This window comes from Sphaeramia orbicularis, chromosome 21, assembly GCF_902148855.1.
Source record: "Sphaeramia orbicularis chromosome 21, fSphaOr1.1, whole genome shotgun sequence".
In the NCBI taxonomy this organism is placed as follows: Eukaryota; Metazoa; Chordata; class Actinopteri; order Kurtiformes; family Apogonidae; genus Sphaeramia; species Sphaeramia orbicularis.
Window position 1 is genome coordinate 29,866,321 of NC_043977.1, and position 20,063 is coordinate 29,886,383.

At 38.8% G+C, this 20,063-nt stretch overlaps 1 protein-coding gene across 2 annotated transcripts in view; it reads left to right on the top strand.

The window, feature by feature from the left end:
• The window catches only part of fgf14 (fibroblast growth factor 14), a 107,363-nt gene that overhangs the window by 46,842 nt on the left and 40,458 nt on the right, over nucleotides 1-20,063 (top strand). Inside the window, exon 1 of one of the 2 annotated variants that reach the window (XM_030124683.1) lies at nucleotides 18,233-19,733. The exons of the other annotated variant lie outside the window; for it this stretch is intronic. Within the exon in view, the coding sequence (XP_029980543.1) occupies nucleotides 19,541-19,733 (193 nt within the window). The 5' untranslated portion in view covers nucleotides 18,233-19,540. Of the gene's footprint in view, nucleotides 1-18,232; nucleotides 19,734-20,063 lie in introns of those variants that run through there. 2 annotated transcript variants of the gene reach the window in all.

The window sequence follows — 20,063 nt, forward strand, 5'->3', positions numbered from 1 at the left end:
CAGTCTATAAACCCAATTTGGTATGAATTAAACCAATATTTTTTTCTGCTAGAGAACAAAAACAAACAAACAAACAAACAAACAAACAAACTAACTAACTAAATTAACCGAAAACAATACCGCTTGCCTCCCCTTTGGGGTGGGGTGGGGGGGTGGGAGTGTAACAATAAAAGCTGTTAGGTTGTTCAGTTTGGTCGTTCCTCAGTGGTTTGAAAACATGATATCACAATGTTAGTAGTTATACAATGAAGTGTCTTTAGTTCTCAGATTAATTTGTTCCACTCCAGTGTCACTGAAGTATCCACCGCACCCTCTGAGTGTCCTGTGGGTGTCATAGCTTAATCAGTCCCCATGGCAAACGTATACTGTAGTCAGAATGACTGATGAAGGGCACTGCCGCCATGGCTGACTTTTCCTCTGAACCTATCGATCAGTACAAAGTCACTCTGCCCAATCAGATATCTGGCAAAAGGCTTCTCTACATACTTAAGTGTTTTTTTTCCCCTCAAATAAAGTCCAACTCTGCGTGCCTGATTCCCAAAAATCTTAATTTCTTTTTGCTCTGTCGATCCTAACATCACCTAACATCAGGTGACCAGTAACTCACCTGGCACCTGTTACCTCAGCTGTGTGAGTGTGTATATGCATGAATGAATGAGAAACATTATAAAGCTTTATTTCAGAGGTTTGGTCCATTTATCATTAATATTTGCAGGATCTGCTACCTACCATGATAATGGTGCTGTCCAAGGTGCTGAACTTCACTATCTGGTCCACACCATTTTTTTAGATTAAATAGGTTTTCAGTGTTTATTGTTATTCTTCATTGCTTCTATTACAGAAGTTCACTTGAACTGTATACCATGTGTGAAGAATGTCAACTCGCTAAAAATACTTGCTGGTGCATTATTTATACATTTCTGAGTTTGAGAGTTTAGGTCTACGCTTTTGTCATGTTTTATTTTCATCAAAGATAAGTGAGTTTATTCATTTCGTAGATAGCAGTTAGCTAATAGCATTCATGTATAGAGAAAGAGACCTTCCCTTAAGTCTAGATGTTCACTCAGCATCTCCTGGACCACCATAATCATCATCATCATCATCATCATCAGAATCAGCAGCTCATTTCATTAGAAAATTCTGAAGAGACAGTTAGATAGACAGTTTTCATTGCTGTCATTTCCATATGCACTTTGTTAACTCGCTTTGTTTGGAATATTTTTCTTTCATCCTACAGAATGAAGAGGATGACAAGAGGTTGACAACTGCCAACTTAATTATTACCAGGCATTGTTGAATGCCCGATTCTAATTGGTCAAAGTTGGCATCCTATTGTTTGTTATTCTGTATAGCAAACTGTTGCTATGAAAAAACACACTGTTGCTATGTGTAGTTAAATTTAGCATGTGTTCTCATTCATTTATTCATTCATTCAATGAAATATAATATTTTTTAAACTAGAAGGATGCTTAGAGAACTAAAGCCAATCCTCCGGCTCTTACTGATCCACATTTTTTAAGCAACCCCCCCCAATTATGACCTATGCTTTCCTCCTTTAGCTATTTTGAATTTAACTGACTGTTAGAGTTTTACATTGTAAATAAGCTCTCAAATATTAAAGGCAGTGAAAACATTACCAGCAACTATCTCTTTTTATAGATCTGTTCCAAAATTTGGGGCGTTTGTCCTTGGCTCATGCCCTATCCCTCTACCAACTTTGATATTAATTGGTGCGGTAGTTTTTGTACAATCCTACTGACACATGGAGATAGACAAACAGGGTAATCATTTAGCCTCTTCTGCCTTTTCTCTACAATGTAGCTGGTCTTCACTGCAAAATAAAAGGCATCCTGCATCACACTGTTACAATAATGATTGGCTCGCTTATGCCTTACTTATACTAGATACATAGCAGAGGTGATTGCTTTGAGACAGCAAGTGAAGCTGAACTTCCCCTAACATTTCAGGAAATGAATGGGCAGAATTGCATTGTTGAATTTACAATAAAGATCCAAATTACATTTACATTAAAATTGTGCAAACATGCACTTAATTTTATGGATATGTTGTTCTGGTCAGCTGTTTATCGTTTACTTTCCGATGCAAATTCCCTGATACATTCTTGTGTCAGTAGCCTACTCTGTTGAATTCCCCATTGACGCTGAGCATCAATGAAGTAGTGCCGAGCTGTTTTTTCGCTGCAGGGAAGCATGGTGGTCATTGGCTAAATGCATAAAATCATCCCACCCAAAACCCTCCCATGGACTTTCAGTGTCTCTGGGGGTGAATGGGTCAGTATGCAGGCCAGGACCCTGGACTTTGGACATTGGATTGGATGAACTGTTTCAAAAGAGTAGGTATTGGTCCAAAAGGCTAAACCCCTTTTGACTGACAATGATGTTGAAACGTATCGGCATCGGAGCACGTTGGAGCTCAGTCCCATGCGGATATCAGTGAAACAGAGGTCGTTTGCCAAAGTGCAGTGACAGGATCACGTCATACACCTGTAAGTGCGTGTTGCTGTGGTTTTATAGATGAAGCATAACAGCCTCACTTAAACATTCCTTTTTATTTTTTTTGCTATATTTTATTTTAATTGCTTTGCTATAATGCGACAAGTTTTATGATGGAGCCATAAGATGAGCTTCCCCTGTTTTAAAGACCAGCAGCCACCACAGACAGACAGACAGACAGACAGACAGATAGATAGATAGATAGATAGATAGATAGATAGATAGATAGATAGATAGATAGATAGAACAGAGAGCATCTTCAGATAGTACATCATGAGTAGGAGGAATATAAGCCTCTTGGGAGCTTGCCTACAGGTTAAGTGAGGCTCTTGGAGAAGCTGGAGAGCCTCTTTAGTCATTTAATTACAGGTTAGTACAACGCCTTTGATTAAAGACTCTCCTATTGAATTCAAGGTGGCCTTAAAATGAATAAGCGTCTAAAGTAACAGTATAGTACATCACAAATTAACAGCATGACTTAGTATCTATAGGTATCTACACTACCACTCATATTTTGCTGTTGATGGCACTCTACACCGTTTTGTCAGTACATTTGTTCTCATGGGGAGAACATATGGTATTGGATATAGGATGCTCATAGATCAGAGGACCACTCTTGGCTAAGTGCCTCCTATCAGCCTCTCTTCTCTGTCAAACACGCACATACTCCTTTTCATACATTCACTCTTACTAAGGTTTATTGTGTTTTTTATCCCAAGGTTTCACAGTTAATATTAATTAATAGGTCAAGAATTGAATGGCTCTACAGTCTGTTAGTGTATTTACAAACAACTTCAGTAATATGAGAAGCTATACCTGCTCTGTAACCTGTATCTGTATGCATTGATTTTGAATCATCTTTAACCTTGAGCGAAAGGAATAACAGACATGAATGATGGACAGAAAATACATCATTGCTCCTTTTCATAAGTACTTTTACCGGTGATTTTTTGTTTTGTTTTGTTTTGTTTTGTTTTTGTAGTTATTGAAATTGTTGTCTAACGATTTAAATTTCCAAGTCATTTTTTGCATCTTAATAGTGTCTGTCTTCCTTTTAATTATTTATATGCTCTCAGATTACATCTCAGCTGAGCCAGAAGGGAAACTGTGTCGGACGAATTGATTTTAGTTGAGTTTAAAGGTGAACTTTGCTGTAGCTTAGTTGGGATTATGCCTGAGACAGAAGCACACATAACTACACATGTTACTACACGTATGCTAATCTAAACTATATAGGGAAATCCTACATGTCTACAAGATGTTCAAAGATCTCTTTTGTTCTACTTCTTGAACTTTTCCAACTTTTCCAAGTAAATTCAAGGATACTGGCAGTCCCTTTAAGGCACCGATCTCCATTGTCCACAAACCAGAGTTCAGTATGAAGTACTGTGCTGGACTATTTAGCTATGTGCCTCTCAAAGTAGGCTGTTTGTAATTGAGGGGGGTTTATTATAGAAGGCCAGAGGATATTTTAAAACAGATAGGAGTGTTCTGAAAGCCAAGGCTAGCTGTAACAGCCCTGATTCTGTCTTGGTGATTTACGCCACTGTGTAGTGTAGGTCTTCTAGAGGCTTTTAACACAAAGGACTGGGCCTCTATTGGGGCTGTATACATGATGAATTACCTGGTGGTTATGAGATAACACACGTCAAAGTGTTGCTGTCAAACCTTCACAATCCCTGCACACACAGAAAACAATGCCTCACGCTTTCTTCACCCTAAACAAAGCATAAGTGATGACAGGGAGGGGTGGCGGTATTGAAACACCTAGCTGAATTAAAGGCATCACTGGTGTTTCGATTAAATATACAGAACCGCAGATGCGAGAAATGCTAATTATTCAAGAGTTTTGTTCTGCTTAAACAGGGAACATGCATCAATATTTATCATCGTTATTATGCTTTTATATGTTTGAACTGTTGTCATTTGTTTTTAGCATCAGTTTGATGTTAGCACTTCTCACATGTTTCTCATCTAAGCTTCAGCCTCATGTAAAAGTGTATTTTCAATGTGCATCAGTGACCTTACTTAGCCCAACATATTGGAATGCTGTTTGCCTTGCAGTGCTTTTTTAGATGGAGAGGCATAGGGATGCTGGTGTGTGAGCAGAGAGGGATTCAAGATTCACACTCTTCTCTTATGCCCTAGTCCACTCTCAATGACAGGCTTTTCCCCCTGTCCACCTCCAGACTCATCACCTTGGAGTATGGAGGACCATGAATATTCAACAAAGTGTCCGCTGTTTATACTATGCAGCAAAGATCAATGTGAACACACACCTCTCTCTCTCTGTTACTGTACCAAGAAGTATGTTATACAGCAACGGGCCAGAGCACTTAACTAGTGCTGAAAGTGAAAACTGGTAGTTTACTGAACATTTATATGAAGACTGAAACCTGGAGAATGAGAAAATATCAGCTCAGACTGATTATAGAGCTGTCTCAGAAAAACCTTTCCATCTCTGCTGCAAATGCTAAGGTTCCTCGAACTCAGTGTTTGGCTGTGCTCCCCTTGTACATTACGCTTGTGCTAAAATGCTCACTATGAATAAGCTGAAAATTAAACATTTGGACAGCCCCCGAATGAAACAACTCTCTCTCTCTGGCATGCCAAATAAATATTGAGTTTATGAGTTTGTACTCATTCTCTAATTGGCAGCAAACTTTGACTGTGACACTGTAGAACAAATAATTTAATTTCAATTTGGTATCTGTCCAATCATTTACTTTCAACTCTGGAAATAATAGAGCATTACATATAGGCTGTATATATACAGTATATATATACAGTATATATATACAGTATATATATATATATATATATATATATATATATATATATATATATATATATATATATATATATATGTATATATATATATATATATATATATATATATATATATATATATATATATATATATATATATGTATATATATATATATATATATATATATATATATATATATATATATATATAGGTAAGACTTAGTAATTGCTAAAGAATGGGCTATGCAGCAACATTCAAACCCCTACAAATAAAAATTTTGCATAACAATAATAGATCAAATATACTTTGTGTTCAAAATCTAATTTATTTAACTGATGCTTGATATTTAACTGAACTGATGCTCAATTGTCTCCTCATCCCATTTAACACTGGTGAGATTGCAGTGTATTTAATCAGCTAATGCTGCACTAAAAACGTATCCAGATGAAGTCATGCTAACGCTTGTATTGAGTGTCTGTCTTGCTAAACGGCTGAACTCAGCCACTTGTTCAATCTAGCCCAAAGGGAGAGGGCTCATAATAAAATAGTTTATTGGGAATTCTCTAGCTAGCACATCAAGTGCAGTGGGAGGAAGGAGTGGGCTGTGTGCTGCAGGGGAGGGAGTGGGCAGGCAAACTTAAAGCTGACACTGTATTTGCTGGGGGTCTGTGTGTCCTTTATGGGCAGCATTGTGGTTCCAAACAGTAAAAATGCTGATAAACAACAGTTTCAGATAGAAATCTTTAATGTGAGGCAGGACTATGTGTGAGTGTGTGAATGGGTGACGGTGTGGGTGGGTGAGTGTGTGTGTCCCTGCAACTGTGCATGTTTGCTTGTGTACACATATGCATGTATGTGGGAGTAAGAGGAGGACCAGTGAGTGTGCACGCCAAGTGATTCAGCACTTCGTGGACTAGATTCATGTTTTATGAGTATGGGCTTCCATAAATTACATGTGCCTGGCTTTTCTGCTGCAGCAGCACCGTTCCATTCTCTCCCTTTTCAGTCTCAACATTTTCCTTACTTTGGCCGGTCTGTTTTTTGTTGCATACTAAATGCCATCAAATGCATTCTATCAGGATGGTGTAACATTGTCAAAAAACTCTTACTTTTAATGCTATAGATGTTAGATCCTCTCATGTGTATAAAGTACACTGTGGCCAAGAAATGTGCGAAGTTGACTCAGTATGTTTACCTGTGCACTGTGTGTAGGCTTGTGACAAGTCACTGAACTTACTGGAGTGTACTTCAGGGAGCTTCCTGTGTGTTACTTAGCAACAGTGTGCTTGCACTGCAGAGTCTGTTTTAGTTTTCTTAAGGAACACCATCTCTCCCCATGTCCCTGTGTAAATGTGTGTTTGACTGTGCATGCAAACAGAAAAGGAGACCAAAAGACAGTGTGTGAAAGAGAAGTAGGCTTCTTCTTCCTGTTATGAATCAACAGATGTTTCAAGACAGCTGGTCTCAGAGTTCGACTCAGGGGAGAGGGACCTTACACGTGAATATTGGAAATGCATGAATTACATACAAAATGTGGACAACTTTGAGTTTAGCTTCTTCATGGATGTAGATGTGCATCCTACAGAGGACTTTGGTCATTAGTGAGTCACTCAGTCCATCATAGCTTTCTCATGTTATTCTAACAACTACTGGCTGTAAAGTCTGTCATATGTTCACAGTGCATCCATGTTTTTGTGGCTTTTTCTAATAATTCAACTAAGTAATTCAAAATCTAATGTAAGGGTTTCTCTAAATGTACTGAATACATCCACAGTTCAGAGAATGAAGCATGCTGTTTCATTTTGGACATTCTTTGGTCTTTCTGTGGTGCCACCTTCAGCCTAACATCTCAGCTGCATCTTACACATAGAATGATCCTGTTATCTGTAAACATATGCATTTAAGAACACCACAAGCAGCATTGTTCTTTCACAATAACCAGTGTGTTTGCTTTTAGCCTGTATAGAGACAAGGCTGCAGCCTCTGTTTAAGACAGATGAGTTAAACCAATCTAATTCAGGCCCATCGATAGGAAAGGAGTGCTTTTCCCTGAACAGAAATTGACCAGGTGTCAGGGGGCTGATGGAGAGAGCAACGTTGTGTGTGTGTGTGTGTGTGTGTGTGTGTGTGTGTGTGTGCGTGTGTGTGTGTGTGTGTGTGTGTGTGTGTGTGTGCGTGTGTGTGTGTGTGTGTGTGTGTGTTAGAGAGCTAATGTGCAGCATGTGTGTAACAGCTTTTGTAAGTGGAGTCCTGTAGTTCACAAGCATCTTACTTATCTGGGGAGCTCTCCTTTATTTGAGTATGTGGCTATTTTTAGTGCTGTGTCCAAAGGTCATCTCCTCTGTTGGCTGGAAAAACACTGAAACGATGGTTTAACAGAAAAACATGCGTCCTCTGGGAAAGAGACGCCGCTTTGTCACAGTCACCTACTACATGTGTGACAATGATCTAAAGCGCTGCTGTGATCTTCAAAGATTCCGTGTGTAGCATCATTTCCAGCCGTAACCTGAAGTTAGAATTTTGTCAGTCAGAAACAACATCATCAACATCATTTGCAGTTGTTTCTTCTTTCAAAATCCTGAACATAAACTTCATATCCTGAGGCTCAGGATAAAAACACGTCTCTCCTCTTCGTCCTCCTCCACCTCCTCTGCAAGTAGGCGTGATGGAGGAGGTGAGTGAGCTTCAGTAGTACAGCGAAGGCCAACATCGATGTCCACATTGTAGGATTTGTCCTGCCAATTTTTTAAATCAAGTCCCGCCCCAACATTCTGCTTCATGTGAAGGATTATCAAACCATGAATTACATTTGTGATGTCAAAACTTTAATTTTGCACAATCTTTTAAGTTTTGCAGCCATTTTCTTCTTGTATTTAGCATAGTTTAACACAACCTCCCCCGTGTGGAGCCCAGTCATAAAGACCTGGGTTCTGGCGTCTCACTTACACACCAGCTAATTATAGTCCACTGTAATTACAAATGTGTCATTTCTCATTAGGCCCTAACAGCAGACATGCAAATGAAACACACTATTTGACAGAGGGCTTTTTTATCTTTTCCCTCACTCTTTTATATCTTTCAATTTGACACTGAGTAAAAAACAGCTTAAAGGTACTCATCCCTCAGTTTTAATAAAGCCTACATATCTGTCATTATTATTTCATTATCCTGATTTGCATATATGTTAATAAGGCCCTCAGGGCATAAACAGAAGCTGTAGTGTTCAGGCTTTGCTTCTGAGATTCCTCCATTGTCTTCATTTTCTACTACTTTGGGATTCTGAATCATCGCCCTCATGCATCCGACTACTTTTGTTTCCAACCTGCTTACACATATGACCAATTCTTTTATTTTGGCTTGCAGCATTAATAAATAAAGAAGAAGAAGTAAAGCCTGTGATGGATGTAAATCTCAGATGGTTTTATATGTAATAGAATCATCCACATTTGTGTAATTCTGCTAAACTATGTCACGTTTGGATGTTTTTTGCATGTTTATTTGGTTATTGACTGCAGAGAGTACACAGGAAATAAGTGTAGACATAAACCAAGCTGGGTAATGACAGTGGACATGGGTTAGTTCACGGTCTGTGCTCTTAACCGCTCTAACCGCCTTCTTCCTCTGCTGTTAATAATCAGTGATCTGGTTTGACATAATGTTTTGGAGTGTCAGTGATCGATTGGTAAAGGTTAATGTCTGCTTTTAAATTAAATCAAGACCCATACACCAAAAACACAATGGCATCTGTGGTCAGCCTGCTGTGCTCCCCTGTTCACATTAAAAATGACCAGCTCAGTGAGTGAATGCAAGTGTGTGTGGTGTGATCCTACGGCACTGCACCACTGACTGCTATTGGAAATTGTATGTCCTAAGGCTCTGATCTATATATCATACAGCCCTCTGTGCCCCTATTGCATAACATACGGAAATAAAGTGAAACAAATGCTTTGTTTTTCTGCTGTTTGTTTTTGTTTCCATTAGTCTTTATTTCTGTTTCTTACAAATGCACAGGAAGTGTGAATGCATATATAGCAAAAACAAGCTGGCAGCATAGGATTAATGTGTGTTTACAGCTCACAGAAACCCAAAATCACATTATGGCGAACACTACTGACTCTAATATTAGTTGCTGCCACACACAACCTCATAACCTCGACTTTCTGTAGGTCACAACTCTACACAGGTTGTCACTGCTTTAGTTCTGTGGATACAACCTTTGTGGATTAATTAAATGATACATTCAGTGATAGACTCAGTAAAGTGATTGATAGTTGGACTGTTCACTGTCATTATCAGGCACTTTTGCAGCTGTGATTGAACCTTTTTTGCCTTGTGTGACCACTTGAGGGCATCTTTGTTGTCCTAAGAAAGTTTATTTTTTTCTTTCAAAGGTTTTCAACATAGTACTATGAACTCCCTCAAAGCAGTGGAAGATACAAAAGCGAAATATGGCAGCTCAGTCAGGACAAAGAACCAACATGACAAATACTTTTGTGTCTGGAAATCCACCCAATGTTTAATTCAAAGGATTAATTTCACACTATGCAAACTAAAGTTGATGAGACTCATTTAGTTTAAACTCTACCTTTTGCTAAACTCATCACATAACTTGTACCCTCTTCCTTATAAAAAGAACAGAAAAAAGAATAAGCATAACGCAGAAGCACTGAGGAAAATTGTCTGTGCAAAGCAGTTTGCCACATTGTGATCCTGCAGTAGGTCCTGCTGAGCTCTGCACTGCCCTCTAGTGGAAAAAAGTAAGTAAAGCAGTTTGAGCTTGACCTGGCCAAAATTCTGTCATTCACTTTTCCATTACCATTTAAAGAAAGATGAATTTAAGTGCGGTTTATCCTCTATTGGTGCAGATTGTGTGAAACATTTGTATAATCTGCCTATTAGTAGTACATTACATTAAGTTGTAGTATGTGATGAGTTGAGCTTTGTTATTTAGGTTTTAGTTTAGAGGTATATTATTGTGTTCATTGCATGCTGCAATATTCCTACTATAATTAAATCAATATAAGATTCAAGGTATCTTAGTGAAGCATAATTCTTTTTCTTCTTTTTGTGTTATTTATCTCATGTAATTTATTTATTTATTTAGTGTTGTCACATACACTGCACATATTTCAGGATACATTCATCAACCTCCTTGAAAACAGATGATGTGGTTCATCTGACTCACTGTGACTTTGTATAGGTTGTGTAACTATAACTCCTGACTTTTCAGTGGAAATACAATGTGCTTGTGTGTTTGTAAACCAGATGTGATGGTGCAATCTAAACTAAAACACAGTGTAAATATCAGCAGTTTGTGAAAGGATGATACATAGTGGAAAGAATGACACAACCTTCAGTGCCCACATGCTGTGTTAAATCTTATGTGTATGGTTTTAAACCATGTATCACAGGCAAATGTCAATGACACAACCCAGTTTGCTGTACCTCTGATTAGACTAAGTGGATCCTGTACTTGAAGAGTTTGATGTATTCAGAGCTGTGGTAACATTTGATCTGCGACAGTGTTAATGGGTGTCTGAGTGTGTGGTAATGTCTGCCGGTTAATGACTACTGTCATACTAGAGTATTAACCCTGTCACTTCAAACTAATCACTGCACACATTGTCCCCCTGTCACCTCCATTAACTCACACTCCAACTTAGGCACACATGCACGCACGCACGCACACACACACACACACACAGACACACATACACACACACGCACACACACACACACACACACACACACACACACTATTTCACACACTATTTTCTTCCCCTGAAGTGGCAGAGTGTCATCTGTTTTTCTCACTTTATTTTCAGGACCAAAGGGGTCACAAGGGCCAAAGTGCATCCAAGTTAATGACGATTAGCGTCATAACTTTGGCCATTAAACACATCATTAGTCTTTCATTGTCTCTTGGGGAAAACTTTATTGCTGTTTTCAATCAGTACTTGCTAAGGTCCCTTTCATGCAATGTCTCATTGGAGATCTGTGGTGCATATCATATGAGCACACCTTAATAGACCTCCATGAGGGAAACATTAAAGCCGAAGTGATATGAGGCCGACTTCTCAATCATAATATTTCAAACAACTATAATTATTATGGAATTGAGATTCTTTTATTCAAGACATTTATCATGTAGAATGTTTAGAATTCATTTGTAGCATGATTATATGGTCCTCCTTTCCCAGTACAGTAATTGATGCAAGTGAAGCACCATTAAGCAATACTCTCATATTAGCATAGGCCAGTTTTCATGTGGAAGATGAATTGCTTATGTAAAAAAAAAACCAAAAAACATTAGATTTTACAGTTCCTTGCATCTAGTAGTTGTCATTAAGTCATTTTTTTAAATTCTCTCTGTCCTTTTAATGTATTAGCAATACATTATCATCTTCAAAACTACACTCACATCATTAACTTGCATCAAGAAATCATCTATATGAAAGGAAATGTCAAATAAGGATAAATGAAATACAAAACAATCCAGTAAGAATGAGAAAAAAGAGGTTTATAGGTATACATGAATCTGCAGTTATAGTGTGTATATAATATCTTCTCTTTCCTGAGAGGTTCGCCTAAATCATCCAATTTGTTTAAGGTCTGTTTTGATCATTTAAATGTATTTGTGGGTTTAGTGTAAGTGTGTGTGTGTGTGTGTGTGTGTGTGTGTGTGTGTGTGTTTGTGTGAAAATGTGACAGATTTGCGTGGGAGCTGTCAGATGCATATTTAAAGATGCAGATATTCTCTGCTTTATTACACCTGCATTCATATCAGGTATCATCTTCTGAGTGCATCTTGACAAGAAACCAGACTTAAAAATAGTCTGACCACATAGTGTCCGTGGCTCCTTCATCTACATATATGAAGGGCATTACTTCAAATAGAACCTGGACTGGATTATGCAAAGTTGTGATGCAAGCATATTAAAACCTGGCAAACAAACTAATACCTTTAACATTCATGGTCGCATTTACTGACTTGATATTCTCCGTAACACATCTTTGAATTCACAAAGGCTTGTCTCGATTCGCCTGACCTGATATCACCTTCATTCTGTTAAGCTATTCAGCACTGAACTCCACTCAGATCCTTCATCTGCACCAGAAAATTATGAATATTAATCTACTTAAGCATTCAATGCATTTACAAGCGGAGGTGTACACATTCCTGTCTTTACCCACACATGCATGAATACATTTGCTCTCTTAGAAACAACAATGAAGCATGCACACACAAACACACTCTCACTTGGTGACCGCCTTCACCTCCGGAAGCAGGCTTTGCCAGGAGGGGGTTCAACTAATTGGTATTCTCCCACACTGCCCAGGGCTTCTCCAAGGAACCTCACTCTGCAGTGCTGCTGACAAGGCACATTCCATCACTGCTGCAGACTCAAAATAGGATCAAACGACAGAACAGTGTATGAGTGTGTATGAGACAGAAAGAAAGAGACAAGACAACATGGAAGATGTGTGTAACCAGTATGTTGACTTCTCAGTAAACTGGGATGTTTTGATTGCCTCTGCATGTCTTGTCTTTTGTCTTTTCTTTGTGATCATTTGTCCTCACGTGCCCTAATTTTGCTTCCAAATAATGCACCACCTAACAGTTTCTTGTAATTCAGGCCATAATGTGGTAATTAGCCGAGTAACAGATTACATTTAGAATATAAATTTTGCTGTATTCTGTTACATTTACAGTTTAGATAGGTGGTAATCAGATCTCAGTCATGTTCTTAAAATGACTAGATTACCCGCAGGGAATACTTATACAAATCAACATAATTCACTCTTAAAGGCATCTCTAATTTGCCATAAGCTGCTAATTTAAGAAAAAGCATAAAATCATATCTGCACTGTGGTGGGATATACACATAATGTAGTCCAAATGACACACACAAAAGAAAGGATGGATTCACAACTGGCAATCAAGCTGCATGTTCAGAACAGTACATTTACGCTGATGTTATGTTCTATTGTTGTCATTTCATGCTGTGTGAAAACAAACAACATGAAAACAGTTTTTTTTCTCATTTTACGAAAATTAGTTGCAAAGAAACCCATTGCACTTATGAAATGTGGAATTATAACTGACATATTACTTATTGGTTGTCACTGTAATTTGATGATAGGGAAAATAAGGTCAAGGAACTGTTGAGATATCCTTTTGTTTGACAAAACATTACTTGCATCTCTCCATCAAGTGTTAATATGCATTCAGAGTGACTCCTGAGATCAGTCTACTGTTGGTGGCAGTGTTGTGTAAATGCCACATTCATTCACACTGTTACAAGCATTAATTATGTAAGATAATAGCAAGCATGATGCAACACATCCACTGATCAAAAATGTTAGTTTTAAACCACTAATCCTATTGATAGGTTAAATAACTCAGCTAAAATGCAATTTGTTACCTTTTCAGGAGCATCAGCCATTCAGAGACTCTGTAGTGATTTCCTGCAACCTTGTTTCACCAATAAAACCCATGTAGTTTGACACTTATTTTTACATTCAGTCAAAAAAAGCTTATTTTTCTTCAGTTTTCTTCGCTTTGATATAACAACCTCTGAGTTTACTCTGAATTTGTGTTAACATCTGCATGGTTAAACATAATAAAAGAAAATACCTCATTATCACTGAAAAATGCAAAATGCAGAGGATAATATTATACACAATAGTGATAAATGCAGAGAAATAAGTGCATGATTTGGTCCAGAGGTTCTAATATAATTGAATACAGCAAAAGCATGTATTCTGTAATGTCTAATGAAAACACTCTTACAGTAATTGTGTCAGCACTGGTTAAATATGTCTTTGCTAAAAATAACTCATCTAACTTAGATTGCACCATGCTAACTTAGATTGCATCACAATCACAGTTCAGTCAAGATGTAGTTAAAAACACATGTAATAGCCAGTCATTTTTCACATTCTCTCATATATATTTTGAAGGGTTGGTGGATGTTTTTGTTTTATATATCATTCAGCAACGTAAGTGTTAACTATTTTTAACTGGACTAAGCTATTTGTGTGTTGAGCTCACAATTGGCAGCCACTGTGTTTCATTAATGTCTCTGTTGGAGGGCTCCTCACCTAAGGCTCCATAATCTCATCCTTTGGGAAGGGGCAACACTCCATGACACTCACAACAGAGAGACATATTGCAATGTGGCTGTACATATTCTCTAGTGTGGAATATTTAGCACACCTTGCAGCGATTTTTATGATCCTCCATACATTGAATTATATTATGGCACACTGCATGGCATGATGGACTAACCTTGCAACATGTGTGGAAGTAAATCTCTTAAGGGTTGTTTTCTGACCTTTTCAAATATGTCATTCATAGACAGTGTGACATCTGTGGCAAAATGTTTTCAGATTGCTGCAGGGAAGAGCCAGAGGAGGCCTATACATTAGTATGAGAGAAAAGGAAGAGAAAAATGTCAGCTTTTACTATTTTTGATTTATACATTACACAGGCAACATTTAGCCAAGAAACATTTTAAGAATTCATTTTATAAAGCTTTTGAATTTATTGTGACTTCTGGGTGTTGTTGAATATTTTTGCGTGTGTTTATAAAATAAACAATGTTCAAATTGGAAAAAAAAAAAAGTTCTTTTTCACTCATCCACCATTATGGTTCAATGTTGCCTACAGGCAACGAACCCTAAAAACTTACAAAAAATAAAAATACAGTTTCTTCAGATTATGTTTATTTTGTCTATTTTGAGACATAGAAACACTCCAGACATTTTTTCCCTCACTGGCATCATAATGCATACCATAGAGGGTTAAGAAATAACAGAAAGACATATAAAAATGAATATCAATATATAAGGGAATTTCTACAAATATAAAATATATTTCCAAGTATTTGGTGAGACATTAAATGCTCTCGGTTTATAGAAAATGTTCTTGATTTCATGACCACTGATTGATCGACTTGCTTTTTTTAGTCATTTTAGTCAAAATATATGCTTTAGAATAATACTACTTATAGTAGTATTATTGCTAAGCACTTTCTAACATTAGAAAAAGGTCAACATTCTGCTGTTGTGAACTATAATTACAAGGACATATCTACTGTCAGCCAAACATGTCCAACCTTCTATGTGCTAAAATTTCATAAATCTTCACAGCCACCAGAACCCAGTTGTTTGTGTGCATTGTGTCATAGTTAAATTAACAAAACCCCTCTAGGTTTTTTACTGTTGATAAGACCTTGATTTTCAAACATGTAGACAAGCACACTAATGCAAACCATGTGTACAGTGTAAAATACTCTCAAAAGTTTTTGTCCTAAAGCATAAAGTTGAAAGAATATAAGTGTAGAAAATGATATAAACCCTGGTGCAGATAAATTATTACTCATCTAAAAGTTAGGTTAACTCTGCACTTGATCATCCAGTATAATCTAATATACAAGTTGAGCTGCTGTTATTACAGTAGTCTCAAGTAGGACTGAGTTGCACATCCTGTTTTTCATTTCAGAACAGGTGAAAAAAGAGCAAGACCCTGAAGCAAGGTAATAGAAATAATCAAATGGGTTGTTTGTCCAGGTTCCACGGGGTGACATTTTCTCTGCCTCGGCAGCAGGACATCTAACTAGCAGTAATGCAATTTCCTTCAAGGAGATTGGATTAGAAAGGCTTGACCTGATGAGGCTGTGGCTTTACAAGTCTACATCAGATGCTACTTCACTGAATATTAGCCATCCAGTGCATTTTGGTCACAGTGATATCCTTATAGGTTAGGTGTGCACTGTGTCATGGTTTCTTGTATTTTATGTCACCAGCGTTAATAGTAAATACAGATACGTTTAGAGTGTTTTCTTAGGAGTGATAAGTGGCTAATTTATTTTCAGTGACCTCCTAAGGCAGCATTTAGTGCCCTTTCATTTGTTGCCAGTCTCAGGCAAAATGTCCATATTGGTTAATCTCAATAAATTTCTCTGTGACCCAACTTAAAGAATGCTTAAGTGTTAGAAGTGATTTTAAACAAATTAATGTGTACAGCTCTGGGGCATGTTGTCAGTTCACCGTAACTATGTTAGGTTCTGGAAGAGGCTGTATAAATGGGGCATTTAGTCACAGGAACCGCTCTTGGCATAGAGGGCTTTGGAATGGGACTGCCATGGAAAGTCATACATTCACATGTAGGAGGAAGAAAAATCTAGGTACGTGCTCTGTTGTTTTGCTTCGTAACTTGATTTGTGCATATTACAGGGTTCACATTTTAACACCATACAGCGAATTCAGGTTGTTAGGAAGTGTCTCTCGCTATATTTTTGCTGCTCCTGTATGTGCTCTGCTGAGGCTTGTGGGTAGATAAGTCAATGATCTGTGCTATGTATAGGAAACTGTATCTCTGTCCATGCATTCAGCTCCATACTATGCAACTGATAAAGTAAAAGCATCTGCTCTCCCCACTCAACCTCTATGAAACTCAGAGTGCCTGCTTTTGTTTTTATTTGGCCTTTTAGAAACTTTTATCTTGATTTTAACTCATAATTTCATTCTTTAGTCTTCTTCAATTGATTGTTTAATTTGGATTGCATGTTCTTCAGTGGCAGAATGTAAAAACTAAAGCACAAACTGTGTTTTTCAAGCAACAGCAGATCTTTAGATTAGAAAGGAATGGCATCAGTTCTCTCTGTGAGCAGGTTCTGTCCTCTGAACCGAGATATATACCTTGTGTGTTGCTCTTAAAGTTGTTGTAGATGAGCGGCCATTGTTGGGCTGACAGTGTCCGCTGCTGGTTGGAGCGTTAACTGCAGTGTCTCACACCGGGGAGCAGGAGGCTTGTGAACAGCCACGGGACACTCACTATGGCTCCACATCCACAGCCTTGAATCAGTGGATGGAGACAGAGAAAGGCGCAGAAACACGGCTATACCAAGCGTGATTTCATAAAAACAAGATCTTGAATACATATATGGAATAAATTTATAGTTGATATAATATCCAGTTGCTACAGGCAGTATTTAATCATCCACTGTATAAGGACAACTCTATTATTGACCCTCTTCCTCTGTTATAAGACATTAATATGATTAGACTTTGTGCTGAAATGGAAATCGATAAATGAGAGTGATACTGTATTCATCCGTGCAAGATATCAACAGGTGCATCTGCTTGCGATTCGGAACGCACATAAGCGCCATGCAACGCAACCTCAGCTCCCAAATGTTTAATTACAGCCATAAACAGCAGATGGCTCTCTTGAGTTTTAATTTCCATGCTTGGGATTGAGACTTGGATGATATTCACCCTAAAACAAGAAAATGATTTAACATTTTACGTTGCACCGTCTTATCCTGTGTCACCGACACGAGTAATTAAGCATCTTAACTGAGGAGAAATGTATTTAGGGTGTCGGGGTGTTGAAGTGGATCTCCGGTTTCGCGTGCTGTTAAGTGGTGGGCGTACAAGTAAAGGTGATGATGTTCCTGTTCTGGGATCGGTGTAGGATGTGCTGCTTGTGCGGAAATTAGTAGCGCTGTCCGTGGTCCTGAACCCACAGAGCGCAAATGGAGCGCGCAGCCTGAAGCGCTCTCAGCTGAAATAATGTAAATGTGCTCCTCTATCACACAGCATGAGCAGCTCTGTCCCTTTTTCCCTTATGAGCTGGAGCACAAAGTTACTGTAATCTGTTGGGATATATGTTAAAACTACAGATTTGAGGGAAACAATGAGGTTTAATATGCGGGATTCTTAACCTTCTATAATCTAGTGAATTGTCGTGAGAAAAAAAACAAAACTAAAAAGGACGTGTGGAGTAGATGCTGCCTAGTCTTATTAAACTGAAGCATTGTAGACCACCACATGGAAACACCCAGACCCGGCTGCTCTCTCCGCTGAAAGCAGGGGCTTGGTGGTCGAAAAGGGAGGGAGTGGGGGGAGGGCAGCCTCTCCACTCAGGCGTGTACTAACGACGGGCTAGGACTTGTTGATGGGGAAGGATTTGTTTAAGAGGTACACAGACAGACAGAGGAGACTGACCATTACTGACTATCGCTTTTTTTTCCCTTTTTTTTTTTTTAATTTGAGCGTGGGAAAATAAATTGTGCAGTACTCCAGTAGCAGTTTCGTTCCTTATTCCCATTACGCACAGACCGCCATCTCCCACGCCGTGGGCTCTTCAAGTAAATCCACGGGGTCGATCGCAGGGGGGTCAAGTTTATATATTTGTATGCAGCCTGTCACACAATGCAAACGTCATCTTTACAGGACTCAGATCAGTTTTTTTTTCTTCTCCTGAGCTCCGATCGCGCCAGCCGCATGTTGTGATTGTGATTCTCTCTCTTCTTCTTCATCTTTTTTTTTAACCAGTTGGCGTTTGAATCACAGCGAAGACGTTATATTTTGAGAAGATTATCCGACAGGACGTCAGGTAGTTGTGGTGTCACACAAAAGTGGAATATAAGTTTGCATTAATTGAGTCTACTGCATGAAATTTCAGTTACAATCTACTACAGTTGCGTATTATTATTATTATTATTTTTAATTATTTATATATTTTTTTGTATTTCTAAATGTTTGACTATGAATCGGTGATCGCAGGGTCCGTGTCGCGGATTGTTTTTTGCAAAGTTCGTTTCGCCCGGGCTGCTGTGCCTTCTTCACTGGGGTGGTGATCTTCCCACACCGCATCTGTATTTGCTTGGTTGCTGGCGGCGCACATGCACAAGCGTCCCCACCGCCACCCAAACAACGGCTGCTGACAGAGAATCCTCGTCTGGCAGAAAGAGGAGAAAACGGAGGGTGAAAAGAGAAAAGAGTGGGTGAATGTGCTGTGAGGACACTGCAGCCGGTACTGGACATTTAAGGAAACGGTGCTCCTGAACATGTCAGAGACTATGAACAAAAACATCACTGGACAGGTATGAATAATCCACTACAATTCCGGTCCGCGTGAGTTTGGCATAGATTTTCATCAAGACTGTGGTTACTGATGCATGTATGGAATAAGGCATGAACTGATTTTTATTTTTTCATCATGTCCAAGAATTTTTCGAGTGATGACAGCTGATTTAACACCGCAAATACCATGTAGTGCTCGGACAAAAAACAAAACCAGCCTCTAAAATATATATATTCTTTGACATTTGACATCACTGAACGGACCACTTAGCCGCCACCATGGGACTGTGACCCGGGCTGCGAGCTCCGAGAGGCGGCTGTTTGTGTAGTCTGTGCTCCGTGTGCAGACTGGACCTGAGCAGTTGTGACATTTTGAGCCATGGCTGCTGCTATCGCAAGTGGGCTGATCAGACAGAAGAGACAGGCACGGGAGCAACATTTAGACCGACCCTCGACCAACCGACGGAGAAAGAGCCCCAACAAGAACAAGGGGCTCTGCAATGGGAACCTGGTCGACATCTTCTCCAAAGTGCGCATCTTCGGCCTCAGGAAGCGGCGACTACGGAGACAAGGTCTGGGAACTTTAGTGTCAAGGTGCCTGCTTTGTTGGTGCAGCGATTTCAGTGCAAACATTCAGCCACTGGTTGACAGCTTTAATTATTAGCCCTGTAACAATCCTAATTTAATTGTGTCTTATAATGTTTAAACGAGAGGTAATTGAACGACAGTAACTTCCCACTTATTACATATGCGCGCCATGTTCCATATCCATGCGTAAAAAGTTCAGTTGAGGGGGACAAAGTGTTTGTTTATTACATTGACCTTGTTAGACCTAAGTCTATCTGGTGCAGTTTAAAACAGTCCAGTTCTTCCTCTGGTTTGCACGTAGTCTCAGGTCCCTG